Source organism: Opisthocomus hoazin, chromosome 7, assembly GCF_030867145.1.
Source record: "Opisthocomus hoazin isolate bOpiHoa1 chromosome 7, bOpiHoa1.hap1, whole genome shotgun sequence".
Lineage (NCBI taxonomy): Eukaryota > Metazoa > Chordata > Aves > Opisthocomiformes > Opisthocomidae > Opisthocomus > Opisthocomus hoazin.
The window spans coordinates 15,944,382-15,963,686 of NC_134420.1; the positions used below are offsets into that span (position 1 = coordinate 15,944,382).

Genomic DNA, 19,305 nt, shown 5'->3' on the forward strand with positions numbered 1-19,305 from the left:
TTACGATCCTTCAGGTCAGGCAAATCTGAATGAGTGCTTGGAAAGAAATGTGACAAACTGCCATCTTTTTAGGGGCTTATCTGATCACAAGTACAGTGACAGAGTGGCAAGTGTTCTGCGTTGCCCTGATAGCCAAGGGATGAGGTGAAGTAAGTTTGCAGGAAGTTTACAGAAGGAACCGTGTTGTTTATACATGAAGGGAGTTTCTGTTTCTTTATCCTTGTGTCTCTGTACTGGACAGTGATGTCCTGTTTCAGTATGGGCAAGCTGCCTAGATGCACAAAATTAGGTGGAAGTGTTGTGGTTTATGTCAGTTGAGGGCTTTCTCCTGTAAGGAGGAATAGCCCTAGATGGAAAGAGGTGTGTCCTGTGACAGCGATTTTTTCGTATTTGCTTTGTTCTGGACATTGGATCAGATTCACTGTTTGTATTACAAAGGCTATAAAATGTTATGTAAACACATTGTATGGTGTATTCATCATGAGCTTACTTAGATCTGCAGCATCCAGGGAAGACATGATCAGAGCCACGCGATACCTGGGGCCTCTGCAGTGGTAGAGGATGGGTTAAGTGAGGTAGGTCTGAATGACACCCGTGGACAAACCATGCTTCAGAAGGCAGCGGGGTGAAAATCCCTGATTTCACCCTAGAAACACCTACTCAACACTGTATTTGGCGAAGCATGGAAGAGAGGCATCTGGGGATATTTTTCCATGCATTCATCCTGTATTCAGCCTTATGCAGTCTCCTTTCTACTGACATGGCCTTTCCCAAGTGTGCAGATGATGGAGAAACAACAAAAACAGCAGACAAGAGTACGCCTGTCCCCACTTAGAAAAGCACTCCTTCATGACCTCTTGGACTGGCTCACTGTGCAGTATCCCTGAAGCAGCCAATTTGACTGTAGGGTTTTTTGCTGCAAAGCTGCAACAAGCCGGAGGGCAATGCAAAGCTGCTCTTTTTCCGAATGGTCCATAAAGAGAAGGCATGAGTAAGAGTACTGTTACCTTTATTCCAAGATCAGCAGGGACCTCATGACCATATTCTTTTATCTTCTGCAATTTTCCCTAGCCAGTACCTTAAAGTATGTATTATTTATTATAATGTGTATTATAAAAAGAGATATTATAAAATATAGACAATCCACAATTTTGAAGTGCAAGAATCTCTAAGAACTGTTTTAGCTGTTTGGATGTGGTCCTGGACAGCTGACCCTGCTTGAGCGTAGGGGTTGGACAAGATGACCTTCAGGGATCCCTTCCAACCTCAGCCATTGCTGTGATTCTGTGAACTCCATGCTAGTCTCCACTTCCTCTGATAAACTGCCCTTATATTTAGTTCCCCACTGTTTAGTTTTTTATTCTTCAGATAGTCTGATACCACATCTGCAGTAGAGAATTCTGAGCTTTTGGTTGGTTTGGGATTTGATAGTGTTGTATTTTGTTTATGTTTGAGTAGTGGCTTTTTGAACTCAAGGTTACCCAAAGATGGAAGGTGATTAAGCCCCTATTCTGATTGGCCACTGTTTTTGCATTTTGCATTATCTTTGTATTATGCACTGTTGCAGTGTGGATGGGACATTACATGTGCATGGAGTTAAGCAGTAGGTGCTTTTCTGGGTTAGGACCAGAAAGTTTGGAATTCGTACAAATGATTCCTTATTTATATTTTGCTAGACCTAAAGGGTAGGAAAATAGGATGGAAAGGATTATGATTTTTCTCCTGATTCAAAAACCATTATTTGGCAAGAGTGCTATTCCTTTCAATTGCAAAATCAGAAGAAAGGTAACTCTGTAAAAGGACAGGGTGAGATGACTGAGCAGTCAGTTCAGATATGTTAATTTGGGTTATGTGTGTAGAGCAAATGATGCCAGCAGAAGCAAACCTCACTTAATTCTTAGCAATTACCTGTGATTTATGACAGAATTACAATGATGTAGCTTTCGGAAAAATCTTAATCAAACCAAACTGAGGTGATATGTTGTCATACAAGAACAAAGATTTCTGTGAAAAGGACAGGTAGAGAGGGGTATGAATTTATTCTCCACCTTTGAAGGTGAACATTTTTAATGACATTTTCTGTAAACAATGTGAGATTTGAAGGAAGCAGCAGTGGCCTTGTCTTAGGAAAAAGAAAGCAAGTCTTGAGTTCCATTCAAACAGAGTTTGAATTGTTTCTTTTATAAGGGATCTTGGAACCACATTGTCCCATCTCCATGTCCTGTGGATGGCTCGCTGTGGGCTCTCAGATTTAGATGGGATCTCTTCCTGCAGCTCTCTAAAAGTAAGTATAGATGTGTCCTGCCAAATGACGATCTCAAAACTAGCTTCAGTTGGTACTCTTCTCTTTACTTGTAGTCTTTGTTCTCTTCTCACCCATTGTTTTCTAAAGGACTTTGATTGGATGCCTTGAATTGCATGTGTTAATTTAAAAGATACTACAGTATTTTTTTTTTAAATGAAGTGTAACATGCAGGTATGATTCTGAAGATGACTAATGTAGCATAGCATTCACTGCCATACTAGCCTTAATTACTTTAGGCGACAACAGCCCCACTTGAAAAATGTTCACTTCCGTGCTGATTTCATGCTGTGCCATGTAATATTTCAAATATTAGAAGACATTTAGCAAAGCTTGAGTGTTACTTGTGCAATAATGCTACTTATTCTATTTACTTCTGCTGAGGAACTCTACATAGCCTATAACAGTATCTCAGACCTGAGCCAGCTCACCTGGTTGGTTCACCTTGAGGTTTTGGACCTGGAAGGGAACAATATTGAGGACATCAACCAGATGCAGTACTTGGGACTTTGTTGCAAGCTGAGCCGCCTGACAGTGAAGGGCAACCTTATTTGTCTGAAGCCAAATGCAGAATCTGCAGAGGTGAGGAGTTGGTTTTCACATTTTTGGCAGTGCTTTATTCGTTTGTATTTCTGCATCTTCCTATTGTATCGTTCCGAGTGATGACATGGGATGCATTTCCCATCTTTCCTTTCTGTTGATTTTGTCCTCTCGTGGGTGTTGTCTCCAAGATGAGCACAAATGAAATACAAGGAGTGCTAGTAAAGACTCAGGCCTGTTTCCTAACAATGTGTTCCTTCTTACCTGAGAGGATGTGATTAAAATAGAAATCAGCTGTTCTGATCCACACAGCTGTTCAGTCTTCTGCCAGCTTGCAGTGCAAACAGGCATCTTAAAGGAAGACCAAGGAGAGCATCGACCCCAGCTGTATGGATCCTTCTAGCCTCTAGGGACCTTGCAACAGGTTAGAAAGTAGCCAATTTTTTTCTTACAAGATGTGCCAGTAACAATGTCTCAATTAGATATCTGTCTTTGGGCTTTTGCATTTGTTTTGGAGGCTTTCTGGTCCAGCAGCAAGTGCTCCCGGACCACCATGCTCAGAAGTTGAACCCTCAGAAAAATAATGCTTGAGATAACTAGGAAAAGCTATATTGTAGGAACTCCTTGTCCTTTCCTCTGAAAGATTAAAATGAAAAGACCAAAAAGACCTTCAGCAAGAGCTGAAGACAAAAAATACAGTCATTCACCTCTTACATACTGAAATGGTAAAATAATTTCTGCAGAGCTATTTTGTTGGGGGCATGAGATCCTCTGTGTCACAAAGATGAAAACACAGTAACACATGATCTGCTTTGGGTTTCAGGGCACTCAACAAGAAAAGTAAGGGAGATCTAACTCTACATGAACAGTCTGAGAGCTGTATTACTCTCTACCACTTTTCCCTGCTTGAAAAAAAAGCATTGTTGGGATATAAAAGCAAGCATCTTGGGGTGTACTGAAAAGGTAACTGGAGGAAAATCAGAGTTTAAAAAACTTGCTCAAATAAGACTGTTCCTCATTTTGGTCACTTTATGTCTAACGCATATCATCAGATGACAGTTTATGGCCAGCGCATGGTATGTTGTCGTCCAGGTCTGTTAGAAGGTCACAGGCCTATGCACACACACATAGGTATGTAGTACACGGCACTCATTAAGGATGGTGTGATCCCCAATGGCACTGAAAAGAGCTAATGATAGGATAATGATAGTGAAAGGATTAGAAAGCAAAGCAGGAGCTGGTGCTGTGACTCCTCTGTGCCATGTTCCATAGCTTCGCTGTGTGTTTCAAAGTGATCATGCCCGTGCTATTAATTTGCACAAAAGGCTGGGTTTGATGTTTGTCCTGGATTTAGACTTGAAAACTGAGGTGCTGTCACTAAACTCGATCATGTAGTAGATATGCGCATATTTTAAATCTTTGCACTTTTTAGATACATGCGTTATTAGCATTTTTCAGATGTAATTGTTGGCTTGATCACATACCTCAGTAAAAGGAGCCACAGAAGGTAGTGCTTTAGCTATCATAATTTTTCTCTCTAGAATCCAAAAGAAAACATTGTACACTTGCCTTTCTGTTTTGAACAGGTAGAAGTATACTTCAGAGACCACACTTGTAACTTTTTATAACCAAAATGATTTCTCCATCAACATTTCTCCCTAATAGAAGATGCAATCATAAAAGGAAAAAACATATTCCTGCAGTGAGGAAGCACTGCCTGCTTCTGATGGACAAAGCATGCCTACTTACTCTTTTCTCCAACAGAGACAAATGCAACTTCTGATGCTTCCTTATCTTAGCTTCCAACCCTGAAAATGGTGTGGTATGTCCTAACAGCACAGGAAGTCTGTTTCGAGTCCCTGGTCGTTCCTGCTCAGCAAAAGTCGTATTTTTGGAGTACTTAGTTTTCACTTGGTATCTTCAGTTCTGAAATGTACTTGTAATAGAGAAATGTCAGATTGCCTTTGGTTTGTTTAGCTCGGAAAGTCAGTCTTTGGGATGCTGCTGCGTGTGGTCATGTAACGGGAGTTCAAAGAGGAGTGGTATGTGGTGGTGTGCACTACTGCTCTTCTCCACACCAAATGGCTGTGCAAGCAGTTGCATTCAAATACCAGCCAGAATTTCGTGAGGGAGTCTGTGTGACGGTATGTTTTACACTGAGCTGTAACAGAAACAAAGTGTAATTTCACTGTAGTCTCCCACACAGTTTTCGTGTTGCGAAGCTGCTCAGCCCTGGGTTGGTTACAAAGCTGCCCCTGCCCTCAGCTGCCGAGAGCTTCTCCATGGGCTTTGTTGTTTTTCTTGGTTTCAACTGATAGTTTCATTTATTCAGAGTATAGAAAAGTCATCTGAAAATATAGAAAAGAATAGATGTGGGCTTACTTTGGTTTGCCCTAGATGGCCAGCTGTAATCCCTCAAGCTTCTTCCTGTAGTCTGGCCCTTGCTACAGCTCTGTGAAAGCTCTCCTATTTATTTACTTTTAACCTACAGAGTGGTCCATCTAAATGTACTGCTCTTTCTTCAGATGGCCTGTTTCCTCTATGTAATTTGATTTTGAGATGAGCTCATCTTCCCCTGTTATCTAAACCAAGAGCAACAACCCGATGATAAATTCTGCAGCCTCTGTTGCAGTAATGTAACAGGAGTGTAACATGATGCTTCTCTCCAACAGGACACTGCTGGAAGTTGGCTGTAGCCCAAGCACTGCTCAGAGTACATGTGGTACAGGGTAGCATGGTGGTTGGTTGGCTCATTTTCTAAATTAAGATTAAAGGCTCAGTTAGAGAGATTTAATGTCTGACTCTTAACAGCAACAAACGCACACTTGAGTTGGTGAGCTCCCTCTGCCAGCCTCGGTGCTGCGTCGTGCAGTGGGAGGGGGCATACAGCCAGCCAGGTTCCACAGAAAGATTTCTGTTTGTGACAACTCCATGTTGAATGAGGACTTGGCTTTGTGGAGTCTTCTAAAATTGCATGTGATATGTCGAAAAGCGTCACTTTTATCTGGATGAAGCAATTGATCTGTAGGTAGCCGTCCATCACTGTTTGCTGCCTTTTGTAATCTGAGACTATTTTAAACAAAAATATTCCCATTGCAAAGCAGCACAACCCAGTCAGCCCTGAGGTATTGCTAAGTTTTCTCAAAGAGAAAGGTGCCATGTGAAGGTGTCTTTCTACCGCTGGAATCCATAAAACCAGCCCAATTCGCGGTGTGCTCTGAACACAAGTTATAACTGTTCTGGGTTTGCCTTGCTGCTCAGAGGTCCCCAGGAATTGGCATGTGCTCATGAATCATTTTATAATATGTCAGCTCCACCCATGCGTGCAGAAGGGGGCTGCACCCATGCTTTCCCCCATGGTTGTCACACTGAGTCCATGTGCATTGGGAGCAATCGCATTGTTTTTCCAACACAGGAAAGAAACCCAAATGCAGTCCGGTTTAGCCTTCTGTGCACCTGTTGCTGTTGGCATGCGACCTCTTGTAGAAGCAAAAGTACTTTCAAGCAAGCCATTGCTTCTAACAGTGTGTAAAATCACACACTGATCCCCTGAACACTGTCCCAGAAAATCAGTGCAGTTCATTCGCTGTAGCTGGTTTATGGGTGTCACAGTTTAACCCAGCAGCTGGCAACTGCGCACTAGACAGGCACTTGCTCACCCCTCCCTTTCCCCCACAGTGGGATGGGGAGGAGAAATGGACAAAAGGGAAAACTCATGGGTTGAGATAAAGACAGTTTAATAAGACAACAAAAGAAATAATAATAACAACAGCAACTATGATATTAATAAATATGCAAAACATCTATAAATAACACAATATTTTCACCACCTGATGATCGATCCACAGCCAGTCCCCAAGCAGAGATCACAGACCCCCGGATTTTCACAAATTTCACAAAATTCCCGAAAAAGACTGAACTCCCGGAAAAAGTTCTATCTCCCAGACGAGAAAGGATTCAAAACACAGGAAAAGCCGATAGCCTCCTTCCCCCAGCCAACCCCATTCATAAACTGAGCATGATGCCCACGGTATGAAATATTTCTGTTGGCCAGCTTGGGATAGCTGCCTGGCTATGCTTCCTCCTGCATACCTGCTCAGTAGCTGAATATGAGAAATTAGAAAGAGTCCTTCATTTATAGCAACAACTGAAAACATCAGTGCTGTCAACATTCTTCCCCTACTAAATACAAAACACCGCAGCAACTGGGAGGAAAATTAACTCTGTCCCAGCCAAAATGAGGATCCTTGGAAATGCTCTTTCTTTTTCCATTAGCAGATGTAGCAACACTCACATGTTTTCAAGTCTTCCTGTCACCTGAGTATTGCAAAAGCAGGGAGAGAGGCTGGCTGAATGCTGAGGGTGCCCAGGCTTTCCATGGGCATCAATGGCCTTCTACACTTTTGTATGTTATACATAATGTAAGAAAGATAAATGCCAAAAAGTCATCAGTGGGTAAGCAGCAAAGAAGCCTCTGGGCAGCGAGCATGTGTTTGCACTGCTCAGGACACGTTAATGATCAATTTGAGTAGAAATTATGTGAGGAGAAAGCACAGTGAAATGAAACTCCTGACTGTATTTATTTCTGTTGAATGAGGTGAATAGGTTTGCCTCATAGAAGGCATTTTGAGTTATATGACAGTCATACAAGTTGAACACTGCTCTGCTGCTGGTGGACGTGCACAGTCTGTTAAATAAACTGTTCGTGTGACCGCTTTCTTAATTTCTCCAGGAAACAGATTATAATTACAGAGCTGAAGTGAAAAAAATCATTCCCCACTTGGACTATTTGGACGAAATACCAGCAAGCCAAACTGCTCTCCTTCCTTCAAAGAAGATGCATCAGGATTGTCTAATCATCAAGGAATCCATCAAGGAAGGTGGTTTAGTTGGAGACATTTTATGGTTAGGTATGTCAGATATCCTACCGGGGTTCGTGTTTTGGGTTATGATGTGAGAATAAGAAAGATGAAGAGCAAGCTGGCCTCTTCAAAGCCAAAGTTTAATTATAGCGAAGGGATGAAGACAACGTTGTCTTTTTCACTTGGGAAGTGAGGAAGCTGGAATTTGGCACAGTGCAGATTTAAATGAAAGCTGTCCGAACCTGGGCATCAAGATCAGAAAAATGCGGACAAGTGCTAGAGCATCAAGCAAATCCAGCAGTAGCTGAGAGTCTGTACTTAACATTTATTCTGTGTGATGGGCAGAAGCAAAGCTTGGAAAGGAATGTTTCAACAACAGCTATTCACAGCCTTTTCCATGGTAGCAGTCAATCCCATGTAGCATGGACGTAGCAGGATTTCCTACTCCAGTTTCATAACAGGAAAGGCAATTTGGTCACCACCCATCAATGGCAGCAACATCCTAGAAACTGAGGTTGCGTGGTCTCATAATAGATCTATTCTATTTTCTTTGCCTCTGTGATGAAGTCCACTACATTCATTAGTAGAGAGTAAATGGTTTGAAAATAAATCTGTTGTCCCCTTGCCTGTAGCCTTGCTTATAGTTTAGATGTCCATGCTTTTACGTATCATGCTACATGGACTTTATCACATACCATTAAATATTACAAAGTATTTCCTATAACTGCTCCTGTTGCTTCCCATTAGTGTGGGCAATGCAGTTGGCTTCCCAGTCCCCCTAGTTGTGGTTTGCCTGCCAACTGTACTCCATTAAAAATTTAATTTGTTTTGGAATAAGTACATACATTTGTCATTTATTTAATCCCTGTGGGTCCAAATCATTAGTTGTAATAGTAGTTATGGTAGGGAAAAAAATCCGTTTAAATCTGATCCCTCAGTGATCCTGCTTTGGCAACATCAGTTATGGTTCAGAAAACTAGTTAACAAAGTGGGCTGACAGAAAAGGTAGGGACAGAGCACAGAAGTGTGAATTTGTGTTATTTCCTAGTGTAACCAGACTTAGATTCTTGCCTTCATCTCTAACCTGATGAGCTCATATGGTCAGGTTTAGACATCCCCATATTTTTTTCTTTTCTATAGCCATGTTGACTCGGGTGCTTTTCACGCACTGTGTATTTCATGGGTTTGTATTAACAACGATGGCCAAGATATTTTAAAGGTCCCTAACACTCAGCTCTTAAGGAAATGGCTGTATTATTGCAGAACTGATTGCTCCAATGTGGAGCTGGTAGATGCTCAACACTTTACAAAGCACACTATTCATCTAGGCACCAAAATGAAATTCGGTCTCCTGTGGATTGTTGGCTGCACATGCTGCTCTTACAGCTGTGCTGTGCTCCCAGGGCAGCTGGCGGTTGGGCAGGTAAGAAGACAAGGCTCTGTCTGCCTTTGCTAGCTTTTGTATAATCCACCCTGCCCTGCACCTTTACAAAAACTCAGTTTTTACCTTTCCTTCTGTGGTAGAGAAGTATCTGTCTCTGAGGCAGTACTGGAAAAATCTGTCACTGCTATTCCCAGATTTCCATAACTCCTGGTATGTGGTTTTCCCTGATTGACTAATGGCTCTGGTAAGGTGAATGTCACCATCTGTGTTGTGCCTGAGCATTTAAGCTATATATTTTAAGACTGGGGGCTTGGACTGTGCCTGTGGCAAACCTGCAGTGGTCCCCCCGCAGGCAAGTGGGCAGTTAAATGAGAAGCAGCTTACTCTTACCCTAGGCATGCAGGCAGGGGAAGTAGTGGGGCCCTGGACACATCCGGGTTCACTGGTGGAGCAATCGGAGGCAGGCAGCAAGCACAGAGCGGTTGCTGACCTCATCCTCAGCCAGCAGCCTGTCCCTGGTGCCCAGGAGCAGGAGGAGGGTGAGAAGGGACTTTGGTTTTGTAGTGGGGCCCCAGGTTCTGCTGTCTGCAGAGGGCAGCTACAGGGGACTGTGTGCAGCACCAGGGAGCCCACTGTCTCCAGGATTGACCCATTCCAGCATGTTTCTTGTAGCTGCAATGACAGATTTTGCTGTCCCCTACAGCTTAAAGTGTGCAGCAGCAGTCACTGTACTGACAGTGGACGATGATGGTGTGGTTTGAAGCCTTGCACAAATGTGCTTACACTAGTGAAACCTCTCTCTCAGATCCATATCTTGGGGCAGTAGCAAGGCAGTCTGGATGTTGCCCAAGACCCCTGACAAATTCCAGACCTGGAACTGCGCAGTGGTCTGCTAAAGCAGGGACATGCATCAATGCCCGCCTGTTGAACAGTGGCTGTCCTCTTCCAGATCCCACTGTTTCTGATGTGCTGTTCCCAGAAGATGACTCCAGTGATTTGACACATGGTAATGTATGTTTTTAAATCCTGTTCTTTCCCACACCTCCACCTACTTCTGAATGTTATTATGACTGATGAAAGCCTGGGTGATTTGAATACCACCCACCCATGCCACTGCTACATCAGGTTCAGCATATCCATGGGACTCACCTGCTCTAGCGTGGGCTTTCCTTTATTTCTTCCTGCAGCAGCAGATGCAAGTCACCTGGGCTTCCGCCTTCTCAGACCCTCACCCCCATACCTTATGTGCTGCTGTCCCTCTTGACAGCCCCATACTGCAATGGTGCTCCTTTGCTGAAGTTGCCTTTCGGTCCTTGTCAAAAGCTGTCCTGCTCAGCCCTTTCAATTACATGTCTGCCTAGCTGGGACTCACTTAAGTCACCTTGTTCAGTCATAGGAGGGTGGTCCAAGATAATCCTCTAGAAAGGCATGGTGATACACATGCACTCCCTGTTGGATGATATGCTCAAACTATGTGTACTGCAGTCTCATACTGCAGCAGCATTGCTGCTGTCAATGAGCACTTTCTTTTGGGTTTCCAGGGGTGGGTCCCTCAACAAAAGGAGTCAGCTCCTTGACTTTACATACCTGATCTACAGATGTATTCCACTGCCCTTCGTGCCCTGGCCACCTGGAAGTACTGCCAAGTTAGCAGTTCCTGGGGACAGCTGGATGGAAAGGGAGTACACTTCTGGTACAATATTTAGCACTTCCCAAGACATCCTTACCTGGCTCCTGGAAAGACCTTGACAGTGCAACTCCAATGGCCCATAGAATGCAGATTAGATAGGAAGATGGTGTTTGTTTTCCCAGCATTGTGGGCTGCTTCTCTCAGATACCAGTCCCACCTCAGTCTCTTGCTATAGGTAGGACTCAGGATGATGAACTAGATGAAGCAATTCAGTGTCAACAGCTGAGTGCATATTTGGAAAAAGTACATGGAAACCAAGTACAGCTAGCCGGGGAATGACACCATAATTTCACGTGCACTTTTAAGTAGCTAGCACTACTGATACAGTCAGTTTCACTCAATGTTCACTGCTTCTTCCTGCCCCTTTGCTGCCTTGTCTCTTGTTTTTGGCGAGAGCATCTGCATAGCCACATGGGGAACCTGGTTCTGATCAAGATCCAGCTGAAAAATAACCCAGCACAACAAACAGGAAAAAACCCAAAATATCATGTTTAGTTTTAATCTGGATCTGTTCCCTGATCTGACTCACCATTTGGCCACACAGATGTTTGCACCAGCGCAGTGGAGGAGGCAGGGCAGGAGCAGAAGGAGACAGATTCTAGTAGAAACAGAGAAACTGACTCTTAGCAGCAGTGTCAGGCCATGCCAGTTGACACTGTGAACCTAAGCAATAAAATATTACATCCTCCTATCTATGGGAAATGATGTTGACTTATTTCAGAGACAGCACCATTAGTTAAACGCTGGAGTAAAATATTTTCTTTTTACTTTTCTCTTAGGACTCGGTCAAGTTATGTGTGGGAACCCCACCAAGGCCCTCCGTGCAAGAAGGCAAAAGCTAGGTGTATGTTTTTCTTGTGTACTTCATATTCCTGTGTGGAGACCCCCATAAATCCTGGGATAAACTGAAATCCCACTGTGGTTTGTGGCATCTTTCTGTCTTCTGTAGCCCAGAAGTCCCCCAACATGCAATTGTTCCTGAGGAGGATGGAGATTCTATTGCCCTGATGTTACAAAGGTGCCCATGTGCTAGCAGCAATTAACCATCAGCTGTAAAGGAATATGTGAAAATCATGTATCAGCTGCTGGCGGCACATTTTGTATCATCCTGGCTGAGCAGTAGCTTAGTGAGAGGATACCCATGTGCATAAGAGGGTGCAGTCTGGCTCAGCAACACACCACGGATGCACATGTGTACGTTTAAACAGGCTGTGCTAAATCAAGGAAACAGCATGTACAGGACACTTGCATCACTGTGCTGTCAGCAGCCTCACTTAATGCTGACAACAGATGTTCGAGAACCGCTGGAAAAAATGTGTCTGTCCTATGTCTCTCTGCTGCCACTGCCTGAGTACTGGAAGCTTTTCTGAAATAAATTTGAATATTTGAGTGAATTACTGTGTGTTTTAAAGTAGGGTGTGGAAGGGGACTGCAGTCATACGCTGAATGATGCCGTTTCTGTGGTACTGGTCTTAATACACTTATTGGCATGGATGCTACAGGCTTATACACCAGCAAGATATGAATCAACATTTTTGTTACTGCCACCCTGGGTTCCTCAAGCTGTAACAGTGTCGTGTGACTGGGGCGTGGGGCTTCATAAAACTGAAGGGCAATAAAATGGTAAGGGGTGGTCTGAAAACTGAGGAGTAACAGTGAACTTCAATGCCTTCTAAAATCTACAATCCAGAAGCGGAGCTGGGGAGAGCTCCTGAGGTTATCGAGATAACTTCTGTCATTTTTGCAGCCACCTGCAGTGAGCCCTTTGAAGCTCTGCAGTCTGAGGACAGAAAACTTTTACAGCTCTGGAGGAGGAGGAGATCTGCACCAGGAAGATGTGTTCTCTGAACTGAGTGTACAGAGAGAGCAGCACAAGCGGTGAGAAATATTGTTGTGCTGCAAAACGGGCATTCATTTTCAGCTGTAATAGTACAATAAACTCCTTTGCTACCTGGTGCTGGTTCCCAGGGACAGTCGCGGCCTCCTGCCTTGCTGTCCCCTCAATGGCAAGCCTTCCCCTGGTCCTCCCCAGTGGAGTGTCCACGGGCTGGGCAAGGGAGTAGAAACTGGACGGAAGCTCTGACCATTCTCTAGACCAGGCTGAAGACCAGCATAGGCAGGGTGGGCTCGCCTGCTTAGCAACAGCAAGGAAATTACTTTTCCTGACTGATAAGACATTCTTGGCCTGGACAGTGTCTACCTTCAGCCAGTGAAAGAAGTGAAAATGGATGAGGTTTTCTGCCAGCATCACATTGTCCTAACCAAATGAAAGGCCGAAAGGAAAATAACACTTCCCTGAGATTCCCCCATCTCATAGACAGATAGTGATTATTTTGGAAGTAAACCTGGCTTTATTTCTCTGAGCTTACTTTGCTGTGTAGTATTTTAAATCTGCCCTATTTCACTTGATTAACTGTAGGACACTTTCAGATAATCAGACACAGGCAGCTTAGATGGCTGATATGTTTAGAATGGTTTTCTGTATCTCCCGTAAAGCGGGAAATCACAGTGGGTGACTAAATCCACTGTCTGGGTGTTTGCCTGTGTGGCCACGCCAAACTGCACCTGGCTGGCTGTGTATTCATAGCTCAAAGGCTAACTAAATGTGTGATACTTGATGTTGTCCAGGTGCCTGCAAACAGGTCAGCAAGAAGAAGCTGCACAAGCACTGAAGGTGACTCTTCGTGATGAAGGAGAGGGTGAAGACTGCAGCCTGACTGGCAGCTGTGAAGATGAGTTGAGGGAGACCTGTGATGAGGACCTCATTGAAAGGATTTCTCTTGATTCTTCTTGCCCCTCCTGTCTGTCCCAGTCTTCCTCAGGTACTGGACGTAAGCCTCTGGGGAAGGGTTAAGATTGGGTAGTGACACGTGCTACTAACCGTTCACAGATAGGTGTATTAGTAACTGCAGTGTTTTACAAGATGTGGCTTCTGTGCTCTAGAGCAGGAATTTGGAAATACCACTGCAGAGCCAGACCTTAAGTAATGCATTCCAGTTTTTAAGCAGGACATGGTGGCCAGGTGTGTTGACCATCAGTTGATATATTTCAGCATGGATCTGTAGAATTAAGAGGAACAAAGCTGATCTGACACCAGCTTAGGATCAAGCCTAGAGGAAGGATATGCCTCTGTCTTTTACTTTGTGCCATTAATTTATGGCAGTGGCAGGGGAGTCTAAAATATTGTTGTTCCAACTGAGCTATATTTTGCCCCGGTTGTTGCTGATGGACATAATGGCCAAGCTAATGATTAAGGTTTAAGTGGGCAACTGGGAGTTCTGGAACGACGTGCAACCAAAGGGATGCATTCAGTAAAGAGTTCAAAAATTAAAAGTGCTGTTCCACACAGGAAGAAAGCCAAAGACCTCTCTGAAATTGCATTTGCATGAATGAAAGCAGAAATCCTGCTCTTCACTGCTTGTTGAGTATCATAGTTAAGAACATTAGAAACATTAATAATGGTTATTCAAAATCTATATCAAGTAGAAGAGCTTACAAAAGTACAACTTTAGTCTATTTCTATTGTTAATAATCACCTTTTTTTTTCCTCAATAAATATTAACGTGAGCTTTTGTTTTACATTTCTTTCAAGGACAAAAATGGATCTATTAAAATTTGGAAAAATGTCATATACTTTGGAAAAAACAGAAGTATCATTAAAGTATTCAAAGCCTCTGTGTATTAAAAGTAATATAAACAATATCTCCTTAAGAAGAACAGAAGCTGTTTGGAGAAACGTGAAGGAATGGCCTATTGTCCAGTGACCACAAAAGTCTTAGATTATGATCTCATGGTCTCTTTAGATTTAATGTGATCTTTTTTAGATTCAAAATTATTTCTTTAGAGTGAGTATGATGTATTATGATCTTGTCATCCTTTTAGATTGTGTAGACAATGCCCCAAACATCTCATGGCGTACCAGTGTCATGCCTTATAGGACTATAAAAGCGAATGGTTGCGCATGGATCTGCCCATCTTGTAACCAAATCTGGTAAGATTTGGTTACAAGATCGATGGAGTGGTTTGAAATCTGGTATTACCTAAGGCAGGGAGGGTGGATGACCCAGATCCCAAATCATAAGCAGCTGGCCATAATAACCAAGATTCAAATAATCACAAACCCAGTAGCTTTTGCCCACTGTCACTAACAGACATATTTGCAGAGCAAATACTGGATAAAACTTCAGCAACTGATAGACTTTGTTCAGCAAGGCAGTTAAAAATATACTTGACCTCTGTGACTTGAGACTGTGTCAAGATTTGGAGAGGTATTTAAATGCCTCAACGCTCAGCTTCAGAAGTGTGTCCTACCCAATGTGATTTTCTCACAGAAGAACTTGTTGCTGGAAACAATCCTTCTGACCAGGAAAGGACAAGTAATCTGAGTGAAACCACTCTTATTTAAAAGTGTTTGCAGCATCAGATGTATATAATCTGCACTGTTTGGAAGCCATGGAGTGTCATTTTAGGCTCTGGAGTCAGGCATACCAGTCTTCCAGAGTGTCTTTACTTAAAAACAAATAAAAAGCCCTATGAAATTTAGACTTTTTTAAAGCTTTTAGTATGATGGAAACTGTTCAGTGAAAATTTCATATCAGTTTTATGTAGTTACTTAAGCAGTAAAATACGTCCCCATCAGTTAGGAGCTATAAAGCTGAACTTTCTGGGCCTGGGTTTTGGTGGCACATTCTTCGAATTGCGTTCCTGCCCTGGATCTTGCACAATCAGGTGCTTAGATACAGTCAGTTCTTTTAATAGACAAGAGCAATCGGATCCCTGCTATATATAGAATGGTTTCAAGCATATATGCATGCACATTGTGTTTATAAGACAGCAACAAGATTTTTCTGCTCTGTGTGTTACACCTGAGGAGTACATGGGCTGAAATATGAACAGCCAGATAGTAGCCCAGCGTGTGGTGCAATGTTTTCCTTAGCTGTCAAACACTTCCCATAATTTTAAGGCTAATCTCAAACCTCATGCTTACACCTCTGCCTCTGATTAGAAAAAAAGTGAATCCACGTATCTGTGATTATTCCTGTGGCTTGAATTTCAGATTGCTGGATGGGGTCCTTAGGTGTTTAAAACAAGTCGGGACAAACACTGGCCAGAAATTATGCAGATATGATCCTGCCTGAGAACAGGAGGATGGGTGAGCTAGTCTGTCCCTCTTGAGCTGTGCATGGCTCATGAGCAGTTCCAGTGCTTGGCACATCACCAGCAGTACTGGCAGGGAGGCTACCGAGTAGACCAAACCTCCAGCTATCAGAGGAAGCAATCCAACAAGGCGAATATTACTGTGTGCCCCAGGACACATCTTCCCTCCCAGCTCCATCACACAGCGTTCTCTGAAACCTATCAGTCACTGGGTCAGTCATTTAAGAGTAAGATGAACTGGTGAATCACTGCGCTTCCTTCCCTGTTTCAGGTTCATCACAGGCTCAGGAAGGAGCAGTGTTCTCCAACTCAAACTGTTGTCTAATTCCATCCCCTCCAAAAAACGCTTCACCTGCAGCTGTAAAGGGTGTTGCAGCAAGACTCTGGAAAATGAGGAACCGCAGAATAAGACACCTAAAAATGCCCAGCCAAGAGGAGGACAGGCAGTGGACAGAGCGGTGCCAGTCAAGGGTTCATCAAGAAACTTCGGCCCAGCCTCTGGGCAAGGAACTTGCTCTCCTGAACCAGCACAACGTGCCGACTGCCTCCAGATCCCAAGGGCAGCACCAGCCTATTTCAGGACCAGCAGCTGTTGGATCAACAAGCATCAGGTATGCGCGCTGCCAGCAGCACTGCCTGCAGTGTTTCTGGGTAAAACAGAAGGGATTTCACAGCAGGAAAAAGCAGACTTCTGTGTTGTCTCTGGAGTCTCCTGCCTCTTCTGTAAAAAGAACTCCTTTATTTGTGCTGACATTTACCTTTGATGTCTAACACTAAATGAAACATTTTCTCATGTTCCTTATAGCTTGAGCGTTGGAAATTTTGTATTTTCTTGAGTAATAGCCCAGAATTTTCCTGTGTGCTTACTGCTCCATTGCCATGTTCCCCACACAAGGCCAATGCCCATGTTTGTTGCAGAGCTCTTGTAGTGGCGCTTGTTCAAGACTCTCTTCAGGTAAACCCCAGGATAAGGTCCTGACATCCCACTTTGTTTTTTTTCTCTTGAAACTTACATTAATTCATGTTAGAAAGAGCTCTGGAAAATAAAGTAGGCATTAGATAAGTGTGACATGCACAAAAACATGGTTATTTCAAAACCCGCTTACCGTAAGATTAGCGTCGCGTTGCTTCTTTGAAGAAACAAAACGGAGCAGCTGTGACATGACACCTTGATTTTGAAGCTAACGTAGTCATTATAGAGCGATATAGGCAAAGAGTGCATGCCTTGTGTGGGAAGCTGGCGTGCCTTGTGCTGTTCCCAGGCCTGGCAGCTTTCAGTTCAATTTTCGGAGCGGGAGATGGCAGAGCCAATGGGGAGAAGGCTGATGCTCAAATATAGATTGCGATTTCGCTACAGTGTTTCTCTCTTTTCCTCAGGCCAGTCACGGATGAGAGCCCTCCTGTAGAGATCAACCACCACCAGCCAGCTGTCTGCTCATCCATAAAAGCCTTGGAGAGGTTTGGGCTGACAAACACTGCTTGGCCCCTGACTGCCAGGGCCATGCTACAGTCGTTGCCAGACAGACCCACTGCTGCAACAGCATCTCAGAACAAAAGTCCCTGGTCGTAGAAGATACCCAGGTGGCTGCATATGTTGGAGCCCTGTACACAGCACAGTCTTGAAGGATTGATGCTATCTTTCAGCCTCTTCTGCAAGCTAAATGCAGAGCTGCACAAGTAGAGCAGTTCAAACAAATGACATGATTTGCCTCAATTAAGGCTACAGCTGGTCCAGAAATGCCTTCTTTAAAGAGCACCCGCAGATCAACAGAAGAGCTAATCAACCTCTTATTACAGGAAAACAGGGTTATTTTTGCAGCCTTCATGCACTAAAACAGAATGAGTCTTAATGTATTTCCTCTCATCCACACTGTGCCCTGCTCTGCATCAGGCAGGGACGCTGAACCAAGCAGAGCATGGAGCCTGCAGTTTGTGGCGTGGGCTGGAGGAGGAGAGGGACACAGGGCTTTCCCTCTCATGCTCGTCTGCCTGACCTAGCAGCAGATCTGCGGTGTATCATTTGCAGTCCTGGGTGTCTAACACACAAGGGACAAAGCTAAGGGCTTGAGAGGAAGCGTTGACTGGAGCGGGTTGTAAGGGGAAGAGCGCAGGAAGGCTGGGTGGTTTCAGTGCTAACGCTCCTGTAGGAGCTCACCCCATTCACAGGCATCCAAGCTTCCTGTTGCCTGCATCGCTATGGGAGTAAATGCTGACCAAGTGGCTCATCCCAATATTAACGTTTGCTCCATAGCTACCTGCAGGATTTCTCTCACTTCGTATGGATAGATGTTGCACACTGGAATTTCATTAGCAGAGCTGAGCTCTGTAAAGAGGTGTCAGAGCATCCCCTGCGTGTACCTTTAGAGTCAGGCATCCCACCTCTATTTTTTTAGATCAAATAGACTTTCCAATTTCATATGACTGAGTAATTTCAAGTAATCCTGCAGCAAAGACAAGGCAGGGAAGTAAGGGAATAATCTCTTGGTTTTTCAATAGGGCAATATTGCTTAATATTCAGTAAGATTCAAAACATCTGTTATAGAGACTGCCAGCTGTGAGATACTGATCCAAATAACTGTGCCTTACAACTTTATTTATGTTGCAGTCTGAAACCAAACGTCATCACATTTTTTTTCCAATTTAAATTGCTATGTTAGATATATATTTTTAAATCAGTTGATAAAACAGTAATTACATGATGAGTTAATGAATTGGTTTAGGTCTTCTTTCTACTGGTCAGCTTAACATAGAGGAGCAGAATAATAGAGAAAGCCCCAAAACTTTGACTTGTTGTGGTGACACACCACTTTCTCCTATAAAATTGTCTGGAGCTTGAAGCTAGTTTCAGTTTTGGAGAGGCCTATAGGAAATCATCCATCACAAATCATTAAAACTCTGTGGCATGTGACTCTGTGCAATACTATGGATGCAGGCAGGATTTCCCGTCAGATGTCACCCAACAACAGTGCCTGTTACCTTAAACAGGCTCCTAAGTTTGACTTTTTGCCACTGTCACTGACCATGACCAACACCAAAAACCTCCTGACCTGATAAAAGAAAGAAGAAAGTGGCAGCATAGTTCTCAGAAATGCTCTGCGCCATCCCCGCCTGCTTGAAGTCTTCAGCCCTCGCTGGCAGTCAGCACTGCTGACAATCAGGCCCTTCTCTATAGGCAGGGTTGTATCAGTGGGTGATGGGTAGGACTGTCTTCTCCAAATAATCAGAGCCTCCTCAGTTTCCTCTTTGATTTCAAAGGGGTGGAGGGGAACAAAAAGCAGAAGTGAGTTTTTTGTGCATGGAAACTGGGTCAGCTAGATGGGTCTGCACATGCAGATGCAAAACTCTGGGTATGGATCTGGAATGTACTCTC

The 19,305-nt window shown here is 43.7% G+C and overlaps 1 protein-coding gene across 6 annotated transcripts in view; it reads left to right on the top strand.

The window, feature by feature from the left end:
* Positions 1–18,843, top strand: part of LRRC56 (leucine rich repeat containing 56) — a 69,117-nt gene extending 50,274 nt beyond the window's left edge. For 5 of the 6 annotated variants that reach the window (XM_075426450.1, XM_075426453.1, XM_075426449.1 and 2 more), the window contains 9 exons: positions 2,188–2,284; positions 2,687–2,884; positions 7,575–7,752; positions 9,894–10,094; positions 11,558–11,622; positions 12,526–12,656; positions 13,407–13,600; positions 16,207–16,546; positions 17,313–18,843. In XM_075426450.1, coding sequence (XP_075282565.1) covers positions 2,188–2,284; positions 2,687–2,884; positions 7,575–7,752; positions 9,894–10,094; positions 11,558–11,622; positions 12,526–12,656; positions 13,407–13,600; positions 16,207–16,546; positions 17,313–17,505 — 1,597 coding nt within the window. In that variant the 3' untranslated portion in view covers positions 17,506–18,843. The remainder of the gene's footprint in view (positions 1–2,187; positions 2,285–2,686; positions 2,885–7,574; positions 7,753–9,893; positions 10,095–11,557; positions 11,623–12,525; positions 12,657–13,406; positions 13,601–16,206; positions 16,547–17,312) is intronic. The other variant, XM_075426454.1, reaches the window with a different exon arrangement.
* The last annotated feature ends 462 nt before the right edge of the window (positions 18,844–19,305 follow it).